Genomic DNA, 27,956 nt, shown 5'->3' with positions numbered 1-27,956 from the left:
ATGGAGAACTTGTCCTATGTAGCTCTGAAGCAGCCAATCATGTTTAAACTGGAGGGTTTTGCAGTACCAGAGGGTCAGGGTTACCTGCTGTTCTCCTTGGTCCTGGCCAGCTACTTGCTGGTCCTAGTGGGGAACGGGATGGTGGTGATTGTGATCACAGTGGACAAGAAGCTGCACAAGCCCATGTATGTGATGGTGTGTAACCTGGCCGTCTGCGACCTACTGGGAGGCACGGCTGTGATGACTCAGCTGATGGTACACTTCCTGACAGGGGATAAGAGAATCCCATATGTCAGCGCTATCGCCCAGGCCTTCTCTGTACACACCTATGGTGCAGCTGCCCAGACCATACTGTCTGCTATGGCCTACGACAGGTATGAGATTAATGCTATTTACGTTGGGGTTCTGTAGTCAAAAAGAGCAGAGAAAAGGGAGATGATGGATAAAATAATGATTAACTGATTGTGTTTCAGTTGTTTTTGTTATTTGTCTATAGCTGTCCGTTAGCTCAATGAGACTGTTTTGTCCTTGAATGATTCTTATGTATTCTATTTCTGTTTCACTCTAAACTACAGGTATGTGGCTGTTTGTGAGCCGCTTCGGTACCAAGCCATCATGACCCCGGCTCGGCTGGTGTTTTCCTGTGCTCTGGCCTGGGCTATAGCCATCCTCCTCATAGGGGTGCTTTTTGCTCTGAATGTGGGCACCCCCTTGTGTGGTACCCACATCAGACACGTCTACTGCAGCAACCGCTCCATCCTGGTCCTGGCCTGCCAGCCCACCCCTATCAATGACTACTACGGTAAGTTTTAGAATGACATAAGGAAGGATCAGACCAGTGGAGGCTGGTGGAGGTAGAAATTGGAGGACGGGCTGATTGCAATGCATAGAGCAGCATGAGGAATGATATCAAACACGTACAGTCATGAGAAAAAGTTAGGACACCCCCCAAAATATTAAGTTATTCTCTTAAAAATATGGACATATCAATATGTTATCTTCTTTCTAACAATGTCTATAGATAAAGGGGATGTAATTGAACAAAAAACTATGAAAATGTAACTTTGTAATCATTTATTTAACGAAAAATTAACAATAATGCCAATTCCTACTGAGGAAAAAGTTAGGACACCCTATGCCCTAATAGCTAGTATTGCCCCCCTTGGCTGAAATAACCTCAATTAGACGTTTCTTATAACTGTCTACAGGTCTCTGACATCAATTGGGAGAAAGTTTTTCCCACTCCTCCTTGCAGAATTCTTTCAGCTGTGTGATGTTCGAGGGGTGTCTTGCATGCACAGCCAGTTTCAAATCAATCCACAGCATCTCAATAAGATTAAGATCCGGGCTTTGACTTGACCATTCCAGAACTCTCAATTTATTTTTCTTGAGTCATTCCTTGGTAGATTTACTGGAATGTTTTGGGTCATTGTCATGTTGCATGGTCCACATCTGCTTCAGCTTCAACTTTCGAACAGATGGTCTCACATTTTCCTCAAGCACCCTCTGATACAATACAAAATTCATAGTGGATTCTATGATGGTGAGCTGACCAGGCCCTGCTGCAGAAAAGCAGCCCCAAACCATGACATTTCCACCCCCATGCTTCACAGTTGGTATGAGGTTCTTGTTCTCAAATGCTGTCTTGGTTTTGCGCCAAACATGTCTACTCTTACTGTGCCCAAATAATTCAACTTTGGATTCATCTGTCCAAAGCACATTGTTCCAGAAGTTCTGGTCTTTCTCTAGGTGTTCTCTGGCAAACTTTAGTCTTGCCCTGATGTTTTTTTTTGACAGCAGGGGTTTCCTCCTTGCACACCTCCCATGTAATGCAAACTTGTTCAGTCTCTTTCTTATGGTGGATGCATGTACTTTGACATCAATTGTGGCAAGAGATACCTGTAGGTCTCGTGATGACATTCTGGGATTGTTGGAGACTTCTTTAAGCATCTTTCGGTCAGCTCTTAGGCTGAACTTGCTTGGGCGGCCTGACCTGGCCATGTTGGTGGTGGTTTTAAATGTTCTCCACTTGTAAATTATTTTCCGGACAGTGGAATGGCCAATTTCGAATAGTTTGGAGATCTTTTTATATCCCTTCCCAGACTCATATGCATCTACAATTTTTCTTCTGAAGGCCTCAGAGAGCTCTTTTGATCTCGCCATGGTGATGCAACTCACTTCAACAATCAAGAGCAAACCAAACTAAATATCTGAGGTTTAAATAGGACAGGCTCCTCCAAAATCCTCTGTAACGATGTTCTAATCATTTGCACCTGATGTGGTGCTCTTTATTATAATTTTAGGCATTTTAAGTGGAACTAAATGTAGGGGTGTCCTAACTTTTTCCTCACAAGAAGATTGCATTTCTATTAATTACATTTTACCAATAATGTTTTAAATAATTTGTTTCAGTTGTATTTGTTTAGTTATATTACCTCAATTTTTCAATATTGTTCAAATGAATATCAAATGTCCATATGTTTGAATATGTTGAAGAAGACAAAGGTTTTCATAGGGTGTCCTAATTTTTTCTCATGACTGTATGTTTCTTCCTCCACCAGCCTCCCTGGATCAGACAGTTATGTTGTCATGTCTTGTCAAAAAACACACAGTAACATCAAGAGGAAAATATAAAAAAATCAAGTACAAAGTAAAGTCAAGTATAAAACTACACACTTTGTACAGATGTCTTTTTTGTTACATTGCAATCTGAAATGTTGTCATGTCTAATATAATGTGTAAAACTAGGTAGGTAGTAGCTGCAGGTGTTCCATGTGCTTATCATCTCATTCCAGGCATGTGCATTACCTGGATATTGAGCAATGGCTGCTTCATCATCATTGCTTTCTCCTACGTAAAAATCCTGATTGCCTGCCTGAAGAGGACATGCGATAGCCACAACCGCAGCAAGGCCTTGCAGACCTGTGCCACACACCTGGTCGTCTACCTGATCCTCGAGGTCACTAGCCTCATCCTCATCCTCAGTAACCGTTTCCCTCAGGTTCCTTTAAACGTCAGGAGGTTCTGCGCCATACTGGGGTTCATCGTGCCCCCGACTGTCAACCCCATCATCTACGGCTTGGTCACCAAACAATTACGCACTAGCATCGCTGGAGTGTTCAAAAAACGGGTCTCACCCAAACAGTGATGAGAATGTTGTTGAGAATGTCTGTTTGTTTCCTATGTGTCCATTATTAAAAAACAAATCTATACAAATTATGTATAGAAAACATGTATTTTGTGATCAACACAAATTATCTTTGGTCACCTTAAAGTTGGTCACCTTTGGTCACCTTCTTGTGCTTTTCACCAGGTCCCAAAGCACTTTACAACATATGTAAAAGTGAGCATTGGTTGCATAGCTGGTTGGCAGGGATATACATATATACATATTTATACCTATATAAATATTTTTTGTTTGTTTTTTTAAACCATTTTAAAGTTGAACACACATTCTGCCCCAGAAAGAACAAGCAGATGTCTGACTGAAGCTTGCTCTTTTCATCTCCGCGTTGATCAGAGTATGTTATATGATTCTGTCCCTTTATTAATTTGTGTATCTGATACCCTGTATTTGTATTTTAATATAATGACTGAATCTATCTAATCTACATGCCTAAGCTTATGATACCTACTGATCTCACAAATGCACATTGAGATTGTGAAATGAATGGTGTGTTAAAAATCCAATTTATTATTTTTATACCTGTGGTTGAAAATACATTTTATAAAAATGTTCAATCATCAAAGTTTGTTGGCCAAATTTTGCGTCTGTGCATGCGTGCAACAATGACTCTGCTGTTTCATCACAGATGTTTGTTTGCCATTGTTGCTAACCTCTTTGGTAGGGGGGCCGTAGTAGTCTAATGAGTACCCTAGTCACTCTGCCACTAATCATGCCCTGATGGCTCCGTTAGGGTTAATTAGCCCTCTGTAGGGACAAGGCCTACTCCTTCTCCATGCTGTCACTGGTGAATCAGAACTGTGCAGAATGTCCAGTTAATTAGACAAACAAACTAAAGTTTATTGCAGGACATCAGACCCAACTGTTCTGTGAGACTTTGACTTTAACATTGAATGCATGTTGGCTTATGGTACTCAACCTCTGTCCCTTTCTTTCACTTCAATACAGATACAGTATACTATACTCAATCTGTTAAATATGTGTTAATATAAAATGTCCCTGTCCATCAGTCTTCAAGGTTCTTCGATCAGTTAGTCAGTCCATCCGTCAGTCAGTCCGTCAGTCCATCAGTCCCTAAGTTAGTCAGTAAGATACATATCATTTCTGTAGTCTCAGTGGGGTCTGTCTCTGAGGACTATCTGATGACCCAGAGATAATTGAATTAGAAGGGAAGAGGACAGGGACTAGTCAGACCCCTCTGTAGGGACTGTAGAGCTTGGCCTCTCTCTCTCTCTCTCTCCATATATCTCTCTGTTAGATCTTGCTCCTGATTATAGTACAGTAGGCTAGACATTCTTTAAGTGTCCCCAGAAACTTTATTGGCCACTGAACTGATTTGGTCATGAAGTATGCTTCAGCTAAAACACAGCTAGTGGACTCACAGAAATACCTACAGTACAGTACAGTCTGATGAAAAACAGGAAATGCAAGTACATGATGCAAAATGGTGTAGCATAGGCCCATTATTAGGTAATCTGAGCTAGGACTATGGCTAAGGGCAATACATGGAGTTGTATAAAGTAAATACAATAAAATATGGCTACATTAGTTACATTAGACAATATAAAAAAGCCCTGCCGGCCCTGTACCCGTGAGGTGGAGGTGCTTCAAATACCAGGAGGCATCATTATGGACCCAGCTCATTAGTGTTACCACACTAGTCTGATAAACAGTAGCCTAATTAGCTGGTTATTCTCAGTCTCCCAAAGGGTTAATTACTATCAGACACTGTTAATCAGTGTTTTGTTAAAGCCATCCCTCAGCAGAGCTCATTAATGACAGCTCTGTGGTCTCACCTATCCCCTGTGGGTGTTAGATAGAGCCATTAGATTAGCATTCATTACAGATCCCGCAGTCGCTCTGAGGGCAATTCTAATGGGTGGTGTGGCGACTGGGGCCTGGGGTGATGAAACGGCAAGCAGTAGGGGACACCAGCTGTCCCCATGAGACATGGTAAATAACAAAATGTTAGATGCGTTGGAGAAAGATATCAACAGAACTTTGTCTCAGGAATTTGACAACCATCACATTGGCGTCAAAAGGTGTCTGTCTACCTTTAATGAGTCTGTGATGTTGTATATCCGACATCTACAGTGTAGCACAGGGAGTAGACATAGACATTCTGGGGCAGATGTTACAGGCCTGATCTTATTATCCTATTATTATCCTACACTGTCCTCTGTTCCTGCCTTCAAAAACAACATTTAGAAACACATACAAGGCTTATTGTGATAGATTATTCTGAATCTTAAGGGAGGGCGATTCCTTTCTTGCCAAGGTTAGACTCATCTCATCTATCATTCTGCCCATTGGAATAGCTGACCACAGTTAAAAGACGACAGGGCTGATATATAAAGAGTTGGAGAGCTGCCCAACAATTTGCCCTCTCAGCACCATGCATTTCTGAATATATCAAAAATAATAATAACCATCAGAACAATCTTGCTTAAGTTGTCCCACCACTAGATAGGGAAGAGCGAGGGGCCAAAGAGGGCATAGGGCTGAGTAGTGTTGTGAGAGGCAGAGGTGGGAGGATGGAGTAAAAAGACTAAAGAGATAAACCAGTGTAGGATGGACAGCCTCAGGCAGAGATAGAAGGGTTGCAGTGGTACAGGCTATGAAATAAACCAATGAAACACTTGTCTGCTAGAGCATAAACAGCTGCTAACTGTTAACAGAAAGAGAGAGAGACCAAATGGCTCTCTCATCTCGTGTTGAATTGAAAAGGGAACAGAAAGTATTTTTCCTTTGTTACCTTTAAATCCAATTTCAAATACAGGCAGAACTAGTTAAGTTATGGGAAGATAAACCAATGTGAGCCAAGCTTCACCTCTGAGCAGCTAAGAATCATCTCAGAGCAGAAAGATACAGTACCTATACAATATAGATGTGTGGGTGTTGAGTCAGAAAGACAGTACCAGAGAGAGGAAACAAATATGTTGTGTTTTAAGTGTAAGTCTTGGTCGTCTGTTGTTTGGATGTATGTTCTCACAGTTTGATCATCTCTGTTGATCTCAGTTGGAAGTCTGCTTCTGTGATTTTGTCATAAGACAAAACAGATACACAACAGTGTCCATGCTGTCCAGCTACTCCAATGAGTCCAACATTCTGACCATGGAATCTCTGGACATCCCGCCCTCTGTTATGTACACTGCCTCCTTATTGGGCACTCTGACCTACTGCCTCATCCTTCTCCTCATCCCTCATCTTCAACCTGACTGTTCTATTAGCTATTGTGCTGGACAGACATCTGCACAAGCCAATGTATGTGCTTCTCTTTAACCTGCCTACCAATGACATTCTGGGGGCCACTGCCATACTTCCACATCTCATCAACAGGTGGCTGCTTCTCTTCATTGGTGTAATTTAAATAAACTTGAACTTAACCTTTATTATTTGTTTGGGGTTCATTCAGGCACAAATTGACTCATGTGTTACACAGAGAACAACAATATGCCCTACCTAGCATGTTACCTGTAGGCCCTCCGGGTCCACCTCTACTGCGGCGGCTCCCTCATCATCCCCACCGTCATGGCCTTCGACCGCTACCTGGCCATCTGCCGGCCATTACGCTACCACGCTATCATGACCACGGCTAACCTGGGCCGCATCATCGCCTGTATTTGGCTGACTGACGTGACACTGGTGGGCTCCCTCTTCCTCATGCTGACGCGCTTCAGGCAGTGTCGCGGTGGCTGGTGGACCTTTACTGCCACAACCCATCTCTGATGAAGCTGGCGTGTGGTAACACCAGCCTCAATAACATCTACGGCCTGGTGATCACTGTGCTGCTGCAGGGGGCCTCCACCCTGGTGGTGCTCTTCACCTACGGACACATCCTGCTCTCCTGAGTATGGTATGGTAACACTTTATATAGAAAGCCAATAGGGATGATAAGGACAAAACGTCTACTGTACACTCACCAAACACTTTATTAGAAACACCTGTACACCTTCTCATGGTGGAGGTGGTGTAGATAGATAGATAGATAGATAGATAGAAACTTTATTTATCCCAGGGGGAAATTCAGGTTCCAAGTAGCATACAGACATAGGGGTATCACACATAACATACACATACAACATACAACATTAGCAGCATTTTATACAGGCGAGGTGCAGTTGTAAATGTCTTTGCAGTTAGGTGAGGTGCAAAAAGGTAAGGCAGACAGTGCGATTATAGCATTAAATACTAAAAACTAAATACGGGCTACATAAATATGGACTATTTTAAAGTGCATTTAGTCCAGGCTGGTGGAGGGAGGTAGGAGCTGTGTATGAGACCTAGCATAGCTAGTAAACATTGTAGATAATGAGGTGAAACAGTGACATGATACATGATAGTGATATGATACAGAGGGTGGAGGTTATGCAGAGAAGTCCATCTCTTTGCCCTTGATTGACTTATTGTAGAGTTGTATGGCTCTGGGGACAAATGATTTAGTAAGTCTGTCAGTTTTGCTTGTCAGTGCTCGTAACCTCCAGCTGATCAAGCTCTTCTGCTGGATGATGGTGTGGTACAGTGGGTGACCTTCATTGTCCATGATGGTGAGCAGTTTGCTCAGAGTTCTTTTTTCCAGTACTGAAGTGATGCTCTCCAGTTCAGCTCCCACAACAGAGCCAGCTTTCCTTACCAGCCTGTCCAGTCGCCCGGCATCCCTCTTCTTAGTGCTTCCTCCCCAGCACACCACTGCATAGAAGAGAACGCTGGCGACCACAGACTGGTAAAACATCCCTAGGAGTTTGCTGCAGACATTGAAGGACCGCAGCCTCCTCAGGAAGTACAGCCGGCTCTGTCCCTTCTTGTAAATCGCATCAGTGTTGGCTGACCAGTCCAGTTTATTGTCCAGGTGGACCCCCAGATACTTATATGTGCTGACCATCTCCACATTGACTCCCTCAATGGAGACTGGTAGCAGAGCGGGCTTAGACCTACGGAAATCCACCACCATCTCCTTGGTCTTTGTAGTGTTGAGTTGTAGGTGGTTGAGTTTGCACCATTGCACAAAGTCCTCCACCAGGCTCCTGTACTCCCCCTCCTGCCCATCTCTGATACACCCCACAATTGCCGTATCGTCCGAAAACTTCTGCATGTGGCATGACTCTTTGTTGTAGCAGAAGTCAGACGTGTACAGGGTGAACAGGACAGGAGAGAGCACAGTTCCCTGTGGTGCTCCGGTGTTGCATACTACAGTGTCCGAGAGGCAGTCCTTCAGTCTGACAAACTGTGGCCGCCCTGTCAGGTAGTCAGTGATCCAGGATACCAGGTGGGCGTCCACACCCATCTGCAGGAGCTTGTCTCCCAATCTGAGGGGTTGGATGGTGTTGAAAGCACTGGAAAAATCAAAGAACATGATTCTCACAGCGCTTTTCCCTTTGTCCAGGTGAGAATGCGTCCTGTGCAGTAGATAATGCGTCCTGTGCAGTAGATGATGCGTCCTGTGCAGTAGATTGTAATGGTGTGGGGAATGTTTTCTTGGCACACTTTGGGCCCGTTAATACCAATCAATCATTGCTTGAATGCCACAGCCTATTTGAGTATTGTTGCTGACCATGTGCATCCCTTCATGGCCACAATTTACCCATCTTCTAATGGCTACTTCCAGCTAGATAATGCACCATGTCACAAAGCAAAAGTCATCTCAAACTGGTTTCATGACAATGACTTCAGAGTTCTTCAGTGGCCTTCCCAGTCACCGGATCTGAATCCAATAGAACACCTTTGGGATGTGGTAGAACGGGAGATTCACAGCTTGAAAGTGCACCAGAAAAATCTGCAGGAATTGCGTGATGCAATCATGTCATCATGGACCAGAATCTCAAAGGAATGTTTCCAACATCTTGTGGAATCAATGCCACAAAGAATTGAAGCTGTTTTGAGAGCAAAGGGTTAGCACCCAGTAGTAGTATAGTCCTAATATATCCTAATAAAGTGTTCGGTGAGTCTGAAGAGATATCATCAGCAATTGAGTCTGTTGTATTGGCAAGTAGAACGTCATAACTTGCTTGTTCCAGGCAAGTTATGTCCTCTCCTCTCCTCTCCTCTCCTCTCCTCTCCTCTCCTCTCCTCTCCTCTCTTCTCTTCTCCTCTCCTCCCCAGGCAGGCGGATGCGCGCAGCAAGACGCTGCGGACTTGTGGGACCCACCTGGCAGAGTTTGCGGTGTTTGAGCTGACCACTCAGTTCTCAGTGTTCTCCCACCACCTCAACCAGGTGACCTGCGCAGGTCAGTGGGCGTGTCCATTCTGGTGTTCCCGCCTATCCTGAACCCATCTATGGCATCTATACCAAGGAGATCCGTAACAGGGTCTTCCATGTCTTCAACAGGAGGAGGAGGAAAAACAAGGTTGTCTAGTAAACACTAATTTAGAGTGTGTCTTATAGTGCTAAAAAGATGGAAATGGTATGCTAATGTTGGTTAATTATGAGAAAACATTATTTGTCTCGGACTCATTCTATGTTTTGTGGCTGGGTTTGTTGGCTTTGTTGATAACTTATAAAAAGAGGTAAATAGTGTTCTGATATTTGTCAAAGAATAACATTGACAGATATCGATGTTGTTAACATCTGCCATGTTTGATGTCATTTCATTCAAAAATGGTGCTCATAACCTGCAAATCTGTGTCATAACATTGGTCGGCCCTCTGATTACCAAGGTGTTGGCAAAAACATTATAATCCTTCTTATTCAGTTCTTATGATGAACAACCACTTCAGTAAATGAGAATATTTACCATCTGCCATTTTCTCTTATATAGTGAAACTTTATGAGTAACAGTAATTAATGTTACTGTAGTGGGCTTAGAAAGGCTTTAGAATGGTGGGAGTCATGAAATGAGTTTTTCTCCCTTCATCATGCAATGACACAGAAGATACACCAGCGTTCATGTTCTTTGTAACAGTTGTCTCTGGCAAGAAGAGTCAAGGGGGGTTAAGACTATAGAATAGACAATATGTTGCTATGTTTTAACTTTCAGCAAAGTAACTTTAGACCTAGTTTCTAGAGTTGGGATTTTCCAGTAAGCAGGACTGCTTTGGGAAGACACTATAACTGGAGCACTAAAGAGATGACAGTGAAGTCGGAGAGGGATGTCATTACAGAAAACATTCAAGCTGGTGTTCATCTTTATTCTGTTTTTCGCAAAACCTGCCATCATGCATTACACGTCTATTCTTCACTGGAAGGAACTGACAGAATGCTGACAGAAGCAGTTCTTTTTAGATCTGAAGTTTTGTATTGCGCTTGTTTGTGTAATATAGAGACACACTCTAAATGTAGGTATTGTCATTGTTATAGTCTATTCAAAATCACTGCATACATTTACTGTATTGTCCCACATGCTCTGAGATGTTTTTATATTGCTGTAATAAACTCAGTCAGGCATGAAGTCATACAACAGTATTGTAGCCCCATCTGCTGGTTACATAATATCATTGCAGTTGTCAAAGTCCAATGGTTTGAAATTGGCCATACCCAGTGAAACCACAAGGCCATAATCAATAAAGCCCAGAAACACACATCAAGCCTAATTAATCATAATGTCAAGGAAATCCATATCTATTGATTCCCCCCCACACATACACATGTTCTACCCCCTGTCCTCCCCTTCTCCACCCCCATACCTCTGTCAGAATGCTTGCTGTGCTTTCAACACAGCTCTCTGAATTCCACAAAAGTTAAGCCAGCCCACTTCCTAGTGTGAGAGCACCTCCCGTGAATCCATACTCTCATTCTGATCTGAGTGAACTTCTGGAAAGTGGATACAGAAAACACCACCACACCAAATGCTCCAGATTAGGACTGGACACCACCACACCACAGCTCCAGCTCTCCAGTCCAAGCTACAGAGTAAGTGCTACAACTGAACGGTCTCTACAACTGGTTTTGACTGTGATTCACCTACTAGTGTGAAGTGAGAGTGTAAGAGTGAAGGGGACTGTTTGGAGTGCATGGGGTTAAAAAACTGTCCTCTAGAATTAGTTTTAGCACCTCCTAATTAACACCAGTGCTGGCACTGCCTCGTGGAAAGTTAAAGGCCCTGCTTTGTTTTTCAGGATTTTGGTATAGAGAGTATAGAGAGTCTGAGGTATGTTCTTGTTGCATGCCAGAGTGAAGGGGGTTGTTTTGTTTTGTGTTGACCTGCACTTTTATCTGCCTCCTGTTTACACAGGCCTTCATTTACCCTGATTTACCCAATTTACACACATCAGTGCAATGCAAGTAAAGTGGGAGGGGAGGGTTGGGGGTGGGGGGGAGTGGGGAGTTGGGGCAAATCTCTGCCCCATTTACACAGACCCCTAACTGGAAATTAACTGGTACCATGACTAAGTCTGCCACAGATGCTAGATTTAGTGTTATGCCCTGTCCCAGCCTCTCTTTCTCTTTCTCTCTCTTTCTCAAGCATCTTCCTCCCTGCCCCCCTGTCTTTGTCTCCTTCTTTCTCAGCAATGTATAATTTGATGGAATTTGATGCAATTTGATGTGGTCACACACAATCTATGTAATTACTCAGTCAGTATACACATTAAATCCCATATTCCAGGAAATGTTCTTTGGGCAGGATTTTTTTTTTGTATTCGGCACACCACTCATATACTGTACACACAATAACACACACACACACACACACACACACACACATACACATGTGCACACACACACACACACACATGCGCACACACACACACACACATACACTCGTGAAACCACACACACATACACATACACACACACACACACACACACACACACACACACACACACACACACACACACACAAACACACATAAACCACACACAGGGGGGAAAATTCCATCATTGTATAACTTGCTGGAGGAGCTCCAGCTGTTCCTATTACACATGATGGAACTGTGGCCATCGTGCTGTGCTATGTGCTTTGACAGGGCATAAAACTCATGTAAAGTTATATAAGACCCATGAAGCATGCAGCAAAGGGACAGACAGAGCGCAATCTGATCCAGTACAGGGAAACACACAGCACTTCTCTTCTATTTGATTTAATTAACAAACACCTCTCCTAAATATTATTTGAATGATGAGAGCTGTAGCAGAACCACTGAAAGCAATGTCTTGTGCTTTTTACAGAAGTGCAGTATGTGGAGAACCACAGAAGCATGTTTGTGGGGCCTCAGTGATCACCAACTTGTCAATCACAATGATAATGAGCTGTTGTGTCCTATCACATTGAAAACCTTGTTAGTGATCATAATGACTGCAGGAAGCTTGTGGTCACCTGTACGATGATGATGATGATGATGATGATGATGATGATGATGATGATGATGATGATGATGATGATCAGGTCCTATATTACATTTTACATTCAAGTCATGATCTCATCATGGTCAAATATGGATTAGAGTTTACAGAGGTTTAAAGTCATAGGCTAAGATTATTTTTGATGAGTCCAAAGTATACAGATAATAAACTCTCAAGAGGCATGAGTTTAAAGAAAGTGTGCCAATATTTGAGGAATGCACAAGTCATATTGAAACTGTTGTGTCTTTTTTAGATTTTTGACTCACTGGATTGTACGAGTGAGTCATTGTGTAACAGGCCAGCATGACAGCTAAGGACCCCCAGGGGGCAAGACCCCCCACCAGGTGCAGGAACCCCTTCAACAGCATCAAGGTAAGGCACCTCAGCACACTTACACACCTGTCTGTCTCATATGTCTGTCTCACCTGTCATCAGTTGTTACAACATACAGTATATGCAAGAAATCAGCAGAAACCTCACCTATTCCAGAATCAAAGGTTTATCAGGAGGCTTCTTCCAGTTAGACTCAGCTTTTTATGTCATATACACCTGGTTTGGTTTGCAACACCATTGTCCCCCAAGAGTAGTTGAATGTATCTCTCTATAGATCAATACACAAACATGTGTGTTTCCACTTTCCATTCCATGCATTGCAACGAGCCTGTCCTCCGATTTCTAGCCTCCCCTGGTAGCAGTGTAAGGTGGCAGTGTACTTCCTTCCTTCCCATAACCTCACACGGGTATCTCACCTGACACCTGGCTGTCACTGAAGCTTGTTCACTTTGCTCACCTTGCTCATCTTGCCATTCCTGTACAGTAATACCAATCATTCTCAGACTTTTTGATGGGCGTGGGCCTGCAGTATATACAGAACTTTGTACTGCATGGTTACTGTAGATAAGGGTCTTTACTGTAGATTAGACTCATTGCTTGCAATTACACCAAACAATCACAGTGGGTTCGATGAACCAAGGTTGTTTTTTTTCTATCTACCTCATAAAGTACTGAAGCATTTGTATTGCAGCCAAGGGATCGCTGATTACCTTTTATTGGGTTCTGCCATACAACAACTTATAAGGAGCATCACTTTATGTATTCTCTTTTCTTTACATTTAGTATTTACGGTGTGAACTCCTAAAATCTCCTGCCTTGACCCAGTGCATATTTCTGTCAGTGTTCCAGGTTCTGTAATCACAGCATTAGGACAATATCGGGATGTGAGGTCAGAGGTCAAACCAGTATCTACTGGCTACTGATCAGGGGTCCAGACATGATGACGTCATGGGACAGCATAGGACAGATTAACCTACATTATCAGGATCATGAGATGCCAAGGTCGCTCATGTTAGTTCAATCTACATTTTACACGGTCCTCTAATGCTTGGGTAATTCATAGAGCTAGTGTGAGGCAGTTTTATATGGGTGAGCTTTGATACATGTACTTTAATGAACAAGGCTTGAGGACTCTTATTTTGAAGGGGAGGAGTCAACCTGCTCCACTTACATAGTTAAAGCCCTCATTCCTCATATAGCCCTCATGTTGAAAAGTCATCAAAAATTCAAAAGTCCATGTCAGAGTGGAAAAGGGTAAACTAGTTTTGATCTTAGTAATTGTTTAATCATTAGTTATAACACTGATGTTTTGGCCGTCTCAGCCCACTATATTCTGTAGTCTCAGGAGAGGTTGTGTTTCCTGGTGTGAACAGCACTTCCTTGTATTGTTCCAGTGAGTCAGACACACATATACATGCCCTCTAGAAGGATATGCTTGAGGAAAAATACTTCACTGTTTGCCTCCTGTATCTCAACCAGGTATATGGTGCTATGCAAACACATTAACAGTAAAAGGTTTGGGCTAGAGTCTTAGATACCGCTGTACGCCTACTTTATATCGTCACTGAGTGAAACTTTGCGAACACATAAACAGTAAGAACTTGGGCTGGAGTTATCCTAGTTCACCTGCTTAAAACATTGTTTTTAGTCTTTAATTTCATTGTGGTTTGCAAGCAGCAGGCAAGTTATCAAGGCAGCAGGCCAGTAAAGCATGAGGGGTCAGAGAGTTTGGTCATATCTTGTTTTTGATGCTTCAGCAGCTTGACGATCTGCTCCACTGCCTGCTGTCATATTACTGCAGTAGCGCAATTCAAAACAAAAAGCCATTAACCATTAAAATCAAAGACATGCTGTACACAACCAGACAAATATCCTCACCTACCCTTCTCGTTCTATCAACTCACCCCCCCCCTCTCTCTCTTCTCTCTCTCTCTCTCTCTCTCTCTCTCTCTCTCTCTCTCTACACTATCTCTCTCTCTCTCTCTGCTGTCTCTCTATTACAGTTCTTTGTGTTCTGCCATGGCCTGCTCCAGCTGGCCCAGCTGTTGGTCTCAGGCTACCTGAAGGGCTCTATCTCGACCATAGAGAAACGCTACGGCTTCTCCAGCCAGAAGAGTGGCATCCTGGCCTCCTTCAACGAGGTGCGCCTGCAGTTCACCCCACCAGAGTAGCACGATGTTCCCCATAGACACACTGATCTAAGGTCTGTTTTGTGTGTTTAAAGAAAGGAGGAATGTCCCCTCAAACTGTGAGCGAACAAGTTCCTTCTTTCTTTAAAGTTATGTTTTTTTTGTCCTGTTCCTACTTTTGATGTGCGTAAAACCTCCCTTTTCACTGTTTTGTGTTTTACCACCAGTGTTTAAGGTTAGTAATCAGATTTGGGAATGGTGAGATGATCCTATATACTCTATATGCCAAAGGGCAACCTCTATCTGCAGCAGCTGGATGTTTGGTTGTGACAGAAGCAAGAGACGATGGTCTGTTACAGATCCAGAAACAGCTCACATGGGGTATATGTTTGAATTAATAGATCTGTGTGTGTTTCTTTGTGTGTTCAGGTGGGGAACACGATCCTGATAGTGTTTGTGAGTTTCTTCGGTAGCCGTGTCCACCGGCCTCGGTTCATTGGTGGAGGGGCGCTGATGGCCAGCCTGGCTGCCCTGCTAATGGCCCTGCCTCATTTCCTGAGTGGATCTTACGAGTACACGGACCACGTCAGCCGTGAGTCACAACACACACACTTGTGCACACACGCACACATGCACACAGACACACACGCATGCATGCACGCACGCACGCAGGCAGGCAGGCAGGCACACACAAACACACATGCACACACGTACACATGCAAACACACTCACACACACACATGCTTGCGCTGCACACATATACACACACAGCTCACAGTTCCTATAGCCTGACAGTGCTTCCTTCCTCTGTTCCATAGATGGCAAAGACAACAACTCTGGCCTCTGCCAATCAGAAAACACCTTCTATACATCATCATCCAATCAGAGCTGCACCCAGCAGGAGAGCCCTGGCCAGCAGGGAGTATTCCCACTCCTTCTCTTGGGTCAGCTGCTCCTAGGAATCGGCTGCGTTCCCATTCAACCCTTCGGAATCTCCTACATTGACGACTACGCCAGCAAGAAGAACTCACCCCTCTATGTTGGTAAGGAAACACTGGGAATCCACTCTCCTCCAATACTAGCTATACTGGTAATAAAGTCAAGAGTCATAGGCACATCCAGACATGGAACAGGAGATGGACAAGAAATAGCTATGAAAAGGAAGTGCTGCTCCCAAGTGTGTTTTTAATAATGATGAGAACATGTGGGGGCCACATAATTCATTGCAGTCTCTTTCCTGTGTTACCAAGTTAGGTGTTTTGACTCTGCTTCTCCCTCCGCAGGCATTCTCCTGGCCGCCACATCTATCGGCCCTGCGTTCGGATACATGATGGGGTCATTCATGCTGCGCTTTTATGTTGACATTGACAAGATGTTCAAAGGTGAGCCCAATCAGTCAGAGCACGTCTCTGAGATATCCCTCAGATGACCCTGAGCTGTCCACAGCACATCTGGAAACACTCATCTAGAGATGATATGGAGGAGGAAACACATACATAGCTATTGAAAGGAGATAGGAGCAGTGTGTCAGGAGGGATGACTATGACTACAGGCCAATATCAGAGAGAGAGAGGAGGGAGACCAGCAGAGAGAGAGAGAGAGAGAGAGAGAGACAGAGAGAGAGAGAGACAGAGAGAGAGAGAACAAGGGAGATGGAGGATGAGAGAGAAAGAGAGAGAGAGAGAGAGGGGGGGGGAGAGAGGGAGAGAGAAAGAAAGTGAGAGAGAGCGGTGGAGCAAGGGAGATGGAGGATAAGAGAGGATAAGAGAGAGAGAGAGAGAGAGAGAAAGAGAGAGGGAGAGAGCTAAGAGAGATCGCATTGGTGTAAAGCATCCTCACAGCTACACTCTACTGAAATTGACCACTGAAGGATCCCATTACCACTTTCCTAGGACTTAAGTGTTGTTGTTGTTGCTGAGAATCCTGTAGCATTCCTGAACCACCAAAGCTCACATGCCCCTTTCATTTCGAGTTGAAATCTTATCTCTTCATTTTCTGTAACCTTCATTTACGGTGCCTTCAGAAAGTATTCAGACCCTTCACTTTTTCCACATTTTGTTGTGTTATAACAATTTAAAACTGATTAAATTAAAAGAATTTGCCATCAATCCACACACAGAATGACAACGCGAAAACAAGTTTTTAGAAATTTCAGTAAATGTATTAAAATTTAAATACAGAAATACCTCATGTACATAAGTATTCAGACCCTTTGCTATGACACTCTTAAACTGAGCTAAAATGCAAAAATGTCATCAACAAATCACTCAATAAGTTGAATTGAGTCCATCTAAATGCAAGGAAAATAGTTCATGTAATTTTTTGTTTTTATAGGGTCTCTGATTTGCATAGGAATCAATTACCAGGGGTTATTGGAGACTAACTGTAGGTTAATGTTAATGATGACTTTGCGCCACTCCTGTAAATTCTCACACGCAAACAAATTGACTTTTCCATTTGACCTAATTCTGTTACCTAATTCTGTTACCTAATTCTGTCATCTGGTTGAGAACCGTGTGAACCGTCTTGTCTTTCTGGTTTTAACTTTGTTAGGACTTTGTTTTGAGGGCATGTTCATACAACTCAACTCCTAAAGCAGATTTAGGGAATGTGTGTGTGAGTGCGTGCGTGCGTGCGTGCGTGCGTGCGTGCGTGCGTGCGTGCGTGCGTGCGTGCGTGCGTGCGTGCATGCGTGCGTGCGTGCGTGAGTGCGTGCGTGTGTGGTTGTGTGTATATCTGTGTGACCCAAAAAGCCATGAAAACATGAATTTACTAGAATCAGGGAGTCTGTCCAGTCCACACCTGTTGTAATTGTGACCTCATTCCCCCACTCACTTGGAACTGTGGAGCTGGCTTATAGTAAAAGCAAAAGAACTTATTCGGAAAATGTTCAATGTTCTGTGAATGATGCCAGGAAGTACTCTCTCCCCATGAATAACACCAGTGTTACAAAACCATTTTAACCAGAAAAAGGCATGTTCTGGAATATGTCTGCTTCTCATTTCGACTAATGAAAAAAAACTTGATCTTTGCCACAAAAAACACCCATGCACCTTAAACAACGTATCCCAACAATGCTGAAAAAAAAACAATATTCCTCTATTTAAATATCTACTACAGTTGATTTATACTTTGCTGTTTAATAAAGCCTAATGTAATGTTTCCCTACTGAACCCAGGTCAGCCGTAGATTCTGTGCAGTATTATCACTGCTCATTCAGACACTTTTCTCTACTGTTCCCAGATCAGATAGTGCTGGAGCAAGAAGATCCACGCTGGGTGGGGGCCTGGTGGCTAGGCTTCCTTGTGGCAGCTTCCTTCCTCTTCCTCACCTCGCTGCCCTACCTGTTCTTCCCCAGGCAGATGCCCAAAGAGGTGCAGTATAGAATAGCAGCTGTCTGACCATAGCCCAGAGTCAAGTTCAGCTGAATAAGGTTGAAAAACATTCAAACATCAGAGTTGTCAAATTAACTCTAATCTTTTTTCTTGGTGCTTTTTGGTGCTTATTGAACGCAGTCTAAGTTGTCATGATGTCATTGTATGCATTTACATTTACATTTACATTTATGGCATTTAGCAGACGGCTTTATCCAAAGCGACTTACAGCAAATACATTTGTTGACTTACTGTAAGGATGAATCAGTTGCAGAGCAGTAAAAGTGAAAGTGAAGTGAGAGACATCTGGCTTGTGTCTCTCAGATTGTGAAAGTTCTTGACGCAGATTCAGTCATAAAGAGAAAGTTTAAAAGAGGTGGAAACATTTGTTAATGTTTTAGTCATGAATCATTTGGCACAAACCACGCTCTTTGTGCCAGAGCTTTCTCAACAGTGAAACTGAGTGAATACCGTGTGAATCTACCATAACGTAACCTCCACAAAGACACGCATGCACATGCACACCCACACACACACACACACACAGAGCGCAGAGAGCATAGTCGCACACACTGACATCTGATTGCTTGCCCAGGCCTTAAGTGCTCTATAAGCCTTGGTGTGTAATTTGAGAGGACTGCTCCAGTGTACCGTACACTTTTAATTTTATTTCACAATCAGAGGTCTTATGGCAACACATATCCTCTCTCTTTCCCACATCATGTTCCTGGGATCTTTAAAAGAGTATACAATATGTAATACTGTACCTCTTTAATGAATCTCTGATCTACTGTATTACAAGTTAAAAGCATCATAAGCAGCCTATTCATGTATTACATACATCCTAAGGTATCAAGGAAACCACATATGCAGACTTGTTTGGACTTTCCTGTGCCTGGTGCTCATGGAGATGAAAGATAGAAGAATCACTGTCCCAAACCCATTTGTGTTGTTCAGTCAGAGGTAGGGCAATGTAGAGTAATATCAACAGTGATAGAACAGTGTATTAATGAATGGTCATGACATAATCTTCCTTGTATAGGAGACCACAGACGACCCCACAGAGTCCAGAACAGAGACGGTGGTAGAGGAAAAGAAACCACATCCAGACCCCATTCAGGAACTCACCCTGACTCAGTTCCTCAAAAGTGAGACTCTTATAGAATTCCCTTCTGTTTCCTCCCATCTTCCTTCACTATGGTTGACTGGCAGGGTAAGGATCACGATAATGGATGTTACACTACAGACAGTAGATTTCAAAAGTAAATGTACTCTCTCTCCCCTCTCCCAATCACCCCACCGTTCTCCACACCTCCCCCTCTAACCCCTCTCTCTCCCCTCACGCCCTTTTCTCCCTTCTTCTCTTTCTCTCTCTGTTCACCTCCTCCCCCAGGTTTCCCCCGTATTGCCCTGCGGACTTTGAGTAACCCTGTGTACCTGTTGGTGGTGCTGGCACTAGTTAACCTGGCAGCGTTGGTGGCCGGCCTCGCCACCTTCATGGCCAAGTTCATAGAGCGCCAGTTCACCCAGACCCCCGCCTTATCCAACATGATGATAGGTGAGAAAGACAGTATAGACACTTCATTTATCTGTTCTGTTATGCTTGGCTCTATCAGATGTTGTTGCTTATACGAGGGAGAGAGATGACAAGGGGGGGTTTATTGCTTCACAAATCAGGTATTTTTGAAGCAAGTATGGGAAATAGCACATAATGGGCTCCAATTTGCATGTGCAAAATGGGTCAAATGGGAGCAAAGTCGGCCATCTTTACCTCAATATTTCTAATAGATGCATTGTCTTGTCGTTATTTCATTGCACTACTGCGTATTTGTGTTATTGTATTATTTGTATTATTTGTATTATTTGTATTATTTGTATTTTGTATGCTGCATTGTCATGGAAGCGAGCCAAAGAATTTTACTCCCTGCACTCCCTTGAAACTTGAAACTTGAACTTGAGAAATAATCCAATGGGAGTTTTTAACATTGCGTCTAGCGTTTCCATGATATGCAAATGCATTTTCAGATTGTTTACTAAAAATCTGGTTGAATAATCAACGTTTTTTCCAAAACATTGTTAAAGACAAGATACAATAACAATCAATCATGCTGTAGTGTTCTGAGTTGTTAGGTATTTTTTGCTCCGCTCCGCACTATTTGCTCAATGAAATTGGGGCCCTCAGTATACAGTAGCTTCCAGTGGAGGTGTCTGATTATTAGGAATTAGGAATTAGGAATGGTGTTCGATACCATTCCTAATTCCATTCCATGCATTTCAATGAGCCCACCCTTCTACCTCCACCAGCCTCCCCTGGTAGCATCGTATACACACTTCGTAATAAGCTGCAGCTGTCCATGATTCCAGGAATAGCACAGAAATCTGGGAAACAATCACACAGAGACAATAATCAGTTGGAATCAATCACAGATGCTGTCTCTCTATTTTAAACAACATTGTGGAGCAACACAACCCTGCAGTGTGAGCTACTGCTGTTAATACTTTAGCTTCTACAGTACTTCAACTGGGTCAAATGTGGATCTATTTGGGGTTGCCGAAGTACAGGATTTACTATAAACTGAATCTGTCTGTTAACTTAATTTACCCAAGTGCTGTATTTATTAGAGTGGGTGTTGATCTACATACATTTGATCTAGTCATTAAGGAATTACGATATTTGAAAGTCTAGCCGACAGCCGTCAGTGTACAGTATATAGAGGGCTCTGGTCCGACCCAATCCGATGTTGAGGACGTTCTCTGACCTCTGACCCCTCTCTCCTCCGCCCTGCGTGCCCGTAGGTGGGGTGGATATCCCGATGGCAGTGTTGGGCATCGTGCTGGGTGGTGCTCTGATGAGGAGGATGAGTATCTCCGTCAAGGGCGCCGCCTTCATGTGCACGGTGGCCATCTTGCTGTGTATCCTCACCGCCCTGCCCCTCCTCCTCCTCGGCTGCTCAACACAGACGGTCGCTGGCGTCTTTCCCCCCAAGTAGGTTATTCTTACAATTCAGACCCCACACTTCTCCCCCATTACCCCTCACCGCTCTGCCCCTCTTTTTTTTGTATATTAACTGTGTGTGTGTGTGTGTGTGTTTGTGTTTGTGTAGAGATGCTCGTCCATTAGGGTGCAGTGGGTGCTCCTGTCCTGACGAGGCCTTCAACCCAGTGTGTGGTTCAGATGGGGTGGAGTTCATATCGCCCTGCCACGCTGGCTGCACCACCAAAGTACTGGATGGCAACAGCCAGAAAGTGCTGGTAATTAATCATATTCCTGTTCATGTACTAATGCATATCACAAAAAAGAGGATATGAGAGAGAAAAAGAGAGAGAGCTAGACAGACAGACAGACAGACAGACAGATAGAGCAGGGGAGAAAGAGAAAGACCACCCACAATCCAACATTTTCCATTCACTCATCTCTTAGACGATAGTTCTCTTCAGTAAGCAGACATGTCAGACGGAGCTCCTATGGTGCTCCACTTCTGCTTTGATTGTCTCAGGCAGATGTCTGCTGGCCTGGAGCCAGAGGGGTTAAAGCTAGAATCAGCATTATTCGGTAGCCTATAATCTGTAACCTTTAGCTTCTCTCTCTCTCTCTCTCTCTCTCTCTCTCTCTCTCTCTCTCTCTCTCTCTCTCTCTCACACACACACACACACACACACACACACACACACTGTCGTATATGGCATGCATTAGCCTTGCTAGTGGGGAATTTCTGTAGGACTTAAATAAAAACAGGTGAAGATTCATCATGGTAGTAGACTTGAAGGAGCCACAGGGAGTGGTGTATGCTTTTTGGTTACATCAACATCCTGACTCTTAGTGGTCAGAATTCCCTTGGCACCAGCTGTAACCGCAGTGATTGGCTCATTCCAGATCTGCCAAAATAAAAGTGAATAGTAAAATGGTCTTATTGGCAGGCTAATGCCATATGTGTGTCTCTCTCCCTTTCTGACAGAACTACACGGACTGCGCTTGCGTGGGGGTTAAAGGTGTCCATGGTCATGCGTTACCGGGGACGTGTGGTACCGGCTGTTCCCACCTCCTCCTGCCCTTCATGGTGCTGTCCGCTCTCACCTGCTTCATCGCGTCTTTCTCACAGACGCCATCTTTCATCATGATACTGAGGTATGGAACCCACACATGTAAGAGGTGGCTACGGTTAGCATTGTACAGTGGCGTCATCGACCTGACACCTGAAGTAGTGCCACCCTCGCCCAACCAATGCCTACGTTTTGGTCCTGTAATGGTCAGTACCAAGGCTGGATTATGGACCGGGCCAGTGGGGCCAGTGCCCCGGGGCCTTGGACTGCTATGGGGCCTCCAAGCCTCAGGCTGTGCATGGTGCATGGCCCAAGACTTCTGAAGGAAGTTGAACGCCAGGGCCCTCAGTGCGCACAGCGCAAGCTGACCACTATGCCCCTGGGTGCTTATAGCGTGAGCTCACCACTAGGGCCCCCCGCCCCCTCAGTGATTACAATGTGAGGGCCCCCAGACCCCTTGGTGTTTAAAATGTTAACTGACTACTAGGGTCCCTAGGCCACTGAGGCTTAAAGCATGATTTGACCACTAGGGCCCCTGAGCCCCTTGGCACCTACAGTGTGAGGGTCCCTGGGCCCCTCCGCACTTAAAGCATGAGCTGACCACTAGGCCCCCGGGCCCCTGGGTGTTTACATCGAGCGTAACACCTGGGCCCCTTGGTACATATAGTACATGCTTAAAATGAGAGCCTCTGTACAGTGCTTCTGAGCCACTGGTTGGCATGCTACAATATGCTGTGACATGATACAATATTCACCAACAAGTCAGTTCATTCAGCATAACAGGACAGTTTGAAAGGTGTCATATTATGGCAGGCCGTTTGTTATTTGACTCACTAACTAGCTATCCCTTTATTTTAGCTAACTGCCCATTTTCCCTAGCTAGCTGCCCATATGATTCAGCTTGTTTACAGAAATTAGTTAGCTAGCTGCCATTTTTGCCAGCTAGCTGCCCTTACAACCAAATTAGCTGCACTAAAAAGCCATCTAGTTAACTAGCTATCAGCCTAAAACTCAGCTGTCTAACTAGTTAGGTGGCACACAACTTAACTAGTTAGTTAGGTGGCATTTGTTCGCGGGTCATCTGTGTGAAAGGGGTATAAGATAAAAGGGTAGCTAGCTACAGTGGGTTGAATAAATGCTATAAATCAAAGCTACTAGCTAGCTAACAATTAGTGCTATTAGTTCAAAACTACTATTAGTTCAAAACATGGGATGCTGTGGCCGTGGGAATAAAAACCTCATTGAGAGCAATGTAATGCAGGTTAACTAGCGGTTTTGTGAAACATTAAAAAAATAAGGCAAAAGCTATATTTTTTTCAATGCATATATATGAGACCCAATCCATACTTAAAGATTAAGGAAAACCCCATTCATTTCCCATCCATAGACCATCTGTTTTTAGATCCACGGAAGTAGATAATGCTAACGTTGACATGCAAATTATTGACAGCTCTTACAAGGTCTTTTTTCCCCTCCCCATCGATGGGATGTGGCCGATGTGCATAGTCTCCACCAAGTCATTTCACTGACTTATCAGAAACCTTTGTTGGTTGTTCAGCCAATGAAAAAAAAGTGATCTTTTAAATTTCAAGCAACATAATTCTCTCCGTGTCAGGCAGGTATATAACACATTTCTTGGTAGGAAAAGCCACAGCCACATAGTTTTGAAATATGGGCCACAAACATTGGAATAGTGCTGCTTCCAAAAGGAAAGCCAAAAAAGAAAAAGAGGCAAGAGAGGCAGTTTTGCTTCAAAGTGTTCCACTCATTGTCAACTCCTTTCAAAAACCCTCTGATAGTAATAATGATGACAGCAGCACTATTGTCAGTTGTGAGGAAGGAACTAGCACTAGTTCAGTTTCCAGTAATGTTGTCACTCTCCCAGAGCCATCCTTTGACCCTCAACAGCTAATGGTATACAAGAACCATCATTTCCACCTCAGGAACAGTTGGGCAGTTCACAAGAATCAAATCCGCAACCAAGCCATTCCTGGTGCTATGAGGTCACTGACCCTCCATTATGGCAAAGCACTTCCAGTGACATTGTTAAGTCAGTGCTTATTGAAAGAGGAGCAGTCCCCTTCCAAAACCGCAGTGAAAAATACCTAGCTTCAGTCCGAGATAGAGCGCTTGGTGAACAATGAACTTCTGAACAGTATATTGCCAAATGGGCAGAAGGTTTCTAGACAGTGGCTACTATACTCACCCTCAACAGATTGTGTGTAATGTTTTGCATGCAAACTGTTCTCCAGCAAGCTCTGTGGCTTTAGTCAGGGGTTTAGTGACTAGAAGCACTCTGAAAGAATAGGGAAACACAAAAACAGTGCAGAACACAGATCATGCATGTTTGCCTTGCACCAACGGACAAAGGACAGTGCTATAGATGCAGATCTCATGCAAGCAACTTGATGGGGAATGTAAATACTGGAGGGACATTTTGAAACGAGTTGTAGCAGTGATCAAGTTCTTGGGTGAAAGAGGACTTGCGTTTAGGTGAGCAGCACAGCTTTTGTCTTCGTTGAGGGATTTTGTGGCGGGACAGCGAGACCAGTTTGAGGCTTTTGAAATGGCAGCATTAAATATGACAGGTGTCTCTCAGTCATATAAGCACGATATTCAGCGAAAGAGGAAACGCAAAATATTTGCAGATGAGAGCTCAGAGTCAGGTGTGACACTTGAGGGGAGGGAGAAGTTCAAAATAGAAACATTTGACGTGGTCATTGATAAGCTAGTGGCATGCCTTGAACATCGCTTGGACGCTTACAAGCCTTTGACCTGTCTCTTTGGAGTTCTGTTTATGTCAGATCAGGTGTCTAACAGTGATGTCATAGTGGAAAAGGTAAATGGACTCTCTGCTGCATATCCATCAGACCTGGACATAAACTTTGCCAACAAACTCATCCAATTAAAGTCTTTCATGTCTGACTCTGAGGGTGAGAAGTGCCCAACTAAATTGCTTGAGACGTTGCAGGCACTTAATCTGCAATCAGTGTTTTCCCAATGTCCTATGCAAATCAGAGACCCTATAAAAACAAAGACATTAATTCCAAAATTACATGAACTATTATCTTTGCATTAAGATGGACTCAATTCAACTTATTGAGTGATTTGTTGATAACATTTTTGTTGATGACATCTTTAAGAGTGTTATAGCAAAGGGTCTGAATACTTATATATTCTGTATTTCAATTTTACTGAAATTTCTAAAAACCTGTTTTCACTTTGTCATTCTGGGGTATTGTGTTTGGATTGAATGTATTAAATTATTTTAATTTAATACATTTTAAATTGAGTCTATAACACAACAAAATAAAGTGAAGGGGTCTGAATACTTTCCAGAGGCACTGTACATAGGCAGGCAGGCAGGTAGAGACACATCTGTCTTGCCCACAGGAGGCAGTTTATCAGTTTATCAGTTTATCATCACATCATTTGTCAAGATGGCTGTTTTGATGCATTCCACACACACCCACACACACACACACACACACACACACTCACCAGAGCACGCGCGCACACACACACACACACACGCACACACACGCACACACACACACACACACACACACTCACCAGCGCACGCGCACGCACACACACACACACACACACACACACACACACATGTACACGCACATGCACATGCACATGCACATGCACAATCAGCATTCCTGTTACTGTGTCTGTCTGCCTGTTCTCCACAATCAGCATGATCAGGCCTGCAGGGAAAAAAACATGAGAACAATGAAAGAACAAACAGACTTCACTGGGTTAAAGTAATCTAAAACAACCTACAGAACACACTTTCTCTCTCTCTGTCCCTCTCTCATTCCCCCCCCCTCTCTCTCTCTCTCCCTCCCTCCCTCCATCTTGTAGGGCAGTGCCACCAGAAGATAAGTCTTTTGCCGTTGGGGTTCAGTACATGCTCTTCAGAGTCCTGGGTGAGTCACTAGAGCATTCAACATTAACAACCAAACACTTAACTGTATTCATAATCTCTACGTCATGGCGTCCAATTTGCTTTAAGGGACACAGTACAGTAGACGTTCCTCATTTTCACAAGTCACAAGTCTTTCCTCTGTGCTCTCCAGCCTTCTTGCCTTCTCCAGTGATGTACGGCAGAGCCATAGACTCCACCTGTGTCCTCTGGGGGAATAAGTGTGGGAAGAACACGTCCTGTCACTACTACAACATGGACGTCTTCAGACAGAGGCAAGCGGCTAATCACCTTTTTGATCACTGCATGCTTGTTGATCACGCACTGCATGTTCCAATGAGACACAGTGCATACCTCATCTGTGTCCTCCATTAACCACCATAGAAAAACAAAACTAAATAAGTATATACTCATATTATGTAACATCAAGTACATAATAACCATAACACATGATTATTCATATTTCCCCCCCTTGTCTTTGTTTACTGTAGATTCCTGGGTTTGCAGGCGATGTTTGTTTGCGGAGCATTCGTCTGCTTCCTGCTCTTACTTCTGCTCATTCGGCATAAAGCTGCAAGAGAGGCCCAGCAGACGGAATGTGAATACCAGCTGGTTAATGGAAAGAAGAATCCGGAAAACACAGCCTCCAAAGAGCTGCAGAGTATTACGACCTGAGAGAGACTAGAGGGAGAGATAGAATGAGAGAGAACAAGAAAGAGGAGAGAGAGAGAGAGAATGAAAGAAAGAAAGAAACAAAGAGAGAAAGAGAGAGAGAGAAGCAGCAACTAAATGGAATAGAAGTGCGGGATCAAGAGACTAAAGAAGAGAGAGTGGTTCCCATTCCCTCGGCTTACAGAGTCTTGCTGAGGATGAGGAGATGCTCCCTCTCTCTTTGGGTTTCTCTCTTTTCGCTTTCATGTGTCCTCCAGTTTCTTAACCGCTTGAAGGATACACAATGACCTGACCCCCATTATCAGTGGTTAGGGGCTACTTCTAGCTATCTCAGCAAATAACAGGCGTTACCACTTCAAGCTATCAGACCATTTGAGTCAATACTGTTCACATGTTGTTTTTACATTAATTTGTTGTAATGCTTTTTATGCTTTTTATATGTGTACAGCCCTACACTGTATGCTTCTTTGGGTGAAATTCATATTTTCATAACAGATTTTCACAGACTGTATTTTTTTAAATGTTTTTACGCATATGGAGAATCCCTTCATGTATTATGGCACCGCTCTAACACAGTGAAATAATCATGATTGCAAGCTATAATAATCAATGATTAGGACCAGGAAAAACTCTGGGCCCTGTAAATGATGCGTATAAACTGTTATGAACTGATGTGAACTTGAGCGAGGACATCACTCTCTCAGAGGGAGAGAAGGAGAGGGGGAGGGAGAGAGGGAAGGAGGGAGGAAGGGAGAACAATACTATATAAATTCTGAGCCAAGTATTTCTTACTGTCATCCTGCGTGTCCTCAGAATAATAAAGTTCAATCAGCAGACTTGTCAAGGCTTCTGTCTGTCATGGTTGAATTGGTTGTGTGAAGATGGCAGGAGCTGGCGGTTACCACATTACTGGCTACTGCCATACACTGTTATTGTAGGGCACATACTGTACTCCCCATGTATCATAGTTAGATTAGTCCAATACATTGAGTCTAGTGACCTCAGGTTGCTT

General features: G+C 43.6%; 2 protein-coding genes and 1 pseudogene across 3 annotated transcripts; all 3 read left to right on the top strand.

The window, feature by feature from the left end:
- On the top strand, window positions 1-3,148 carry LOC310821725 (olfactory receptor 10A6-like; the record flags this gene model as incomplete). Its single annotated transcript, XM_083693892.1, has 3 exons — window positions 1-374; window positions 576-802; window positions 2,796-3,148. 3 exons carry the CDS (start codon window positions 1-3, stop codon window positions 3,146-3,148), a joined length of 954 nt encoding a protein of 317 aa, XP_083550018.1.
- Window positions 3,149-6,259: 3,111 nt separating this feature from the next.
- Window positions 6,260-9,537, top strand: LOC310821718 (olfactory receptor 2AT4-like; annotated as a pseudogene). The gene is made up of 4 exons: window positions 6,260-6,545; window positions 6,665-6,882; window positions 9,284-9,318; window positions 9,396-9,537. The product of its transcript is annotated as an olfactory receptor 2AT4-like (transcript).
- A 1,362-nt stretch (window positions 9,538-10,899) lies between these two features.
- slco2b1 (solute carrier organic anion transporter family, member 2B1) lies at window positions 10,900-27,784 on the top strand. The gene is made up of 15 exons (XM_083665098.1): window positions 10,900-11,030; window positions 12,715-12,833; window positions 14,798-14,935; window positions 15,353-15,515; window positions 15,742-15,966; window positions 16,207-16,305; window positions 18,167-18,297; window positions 19,340-19,445; window positions 19,691-19,855; window positions 21,094-21,283; window positions 21,402-21,549; window positions 22,254-22,423; window positions 26,212-26,276; window positions 26,427-26,547; window positions 26,764-27,784. The coding sequence occupies exons 2-15, from the start codon at window positions 12,765-12,767 to the stop codon at window positions 26,945-26,947; spliced, it is 1,974 nt and encodes a 657-aa protein (XP_083521224.1). The 5' UTR covers window positions 10,900-11,030; window positions 12,715-12,764; the 3' UTR covers window positions 26,948-27,784.
- Window positions 27,785-27,956: the final 172 nt, after the last annotated feature.

This window comes from Argentina silus (assembly GCF_951799395.1).
Source record: "Argentina silus genome assembly, chromosome: 2".
Taxonomy (NCBI): domain Eukaryota; kingdom Metazoa; phylum Chordata; class Actinopteri; order Argentiniformes; family Argentinidae; genus Argentina; species Argentina silus.
This window is presented reverse-complemented; position numbering and strand designations above follow the sequence as displayed.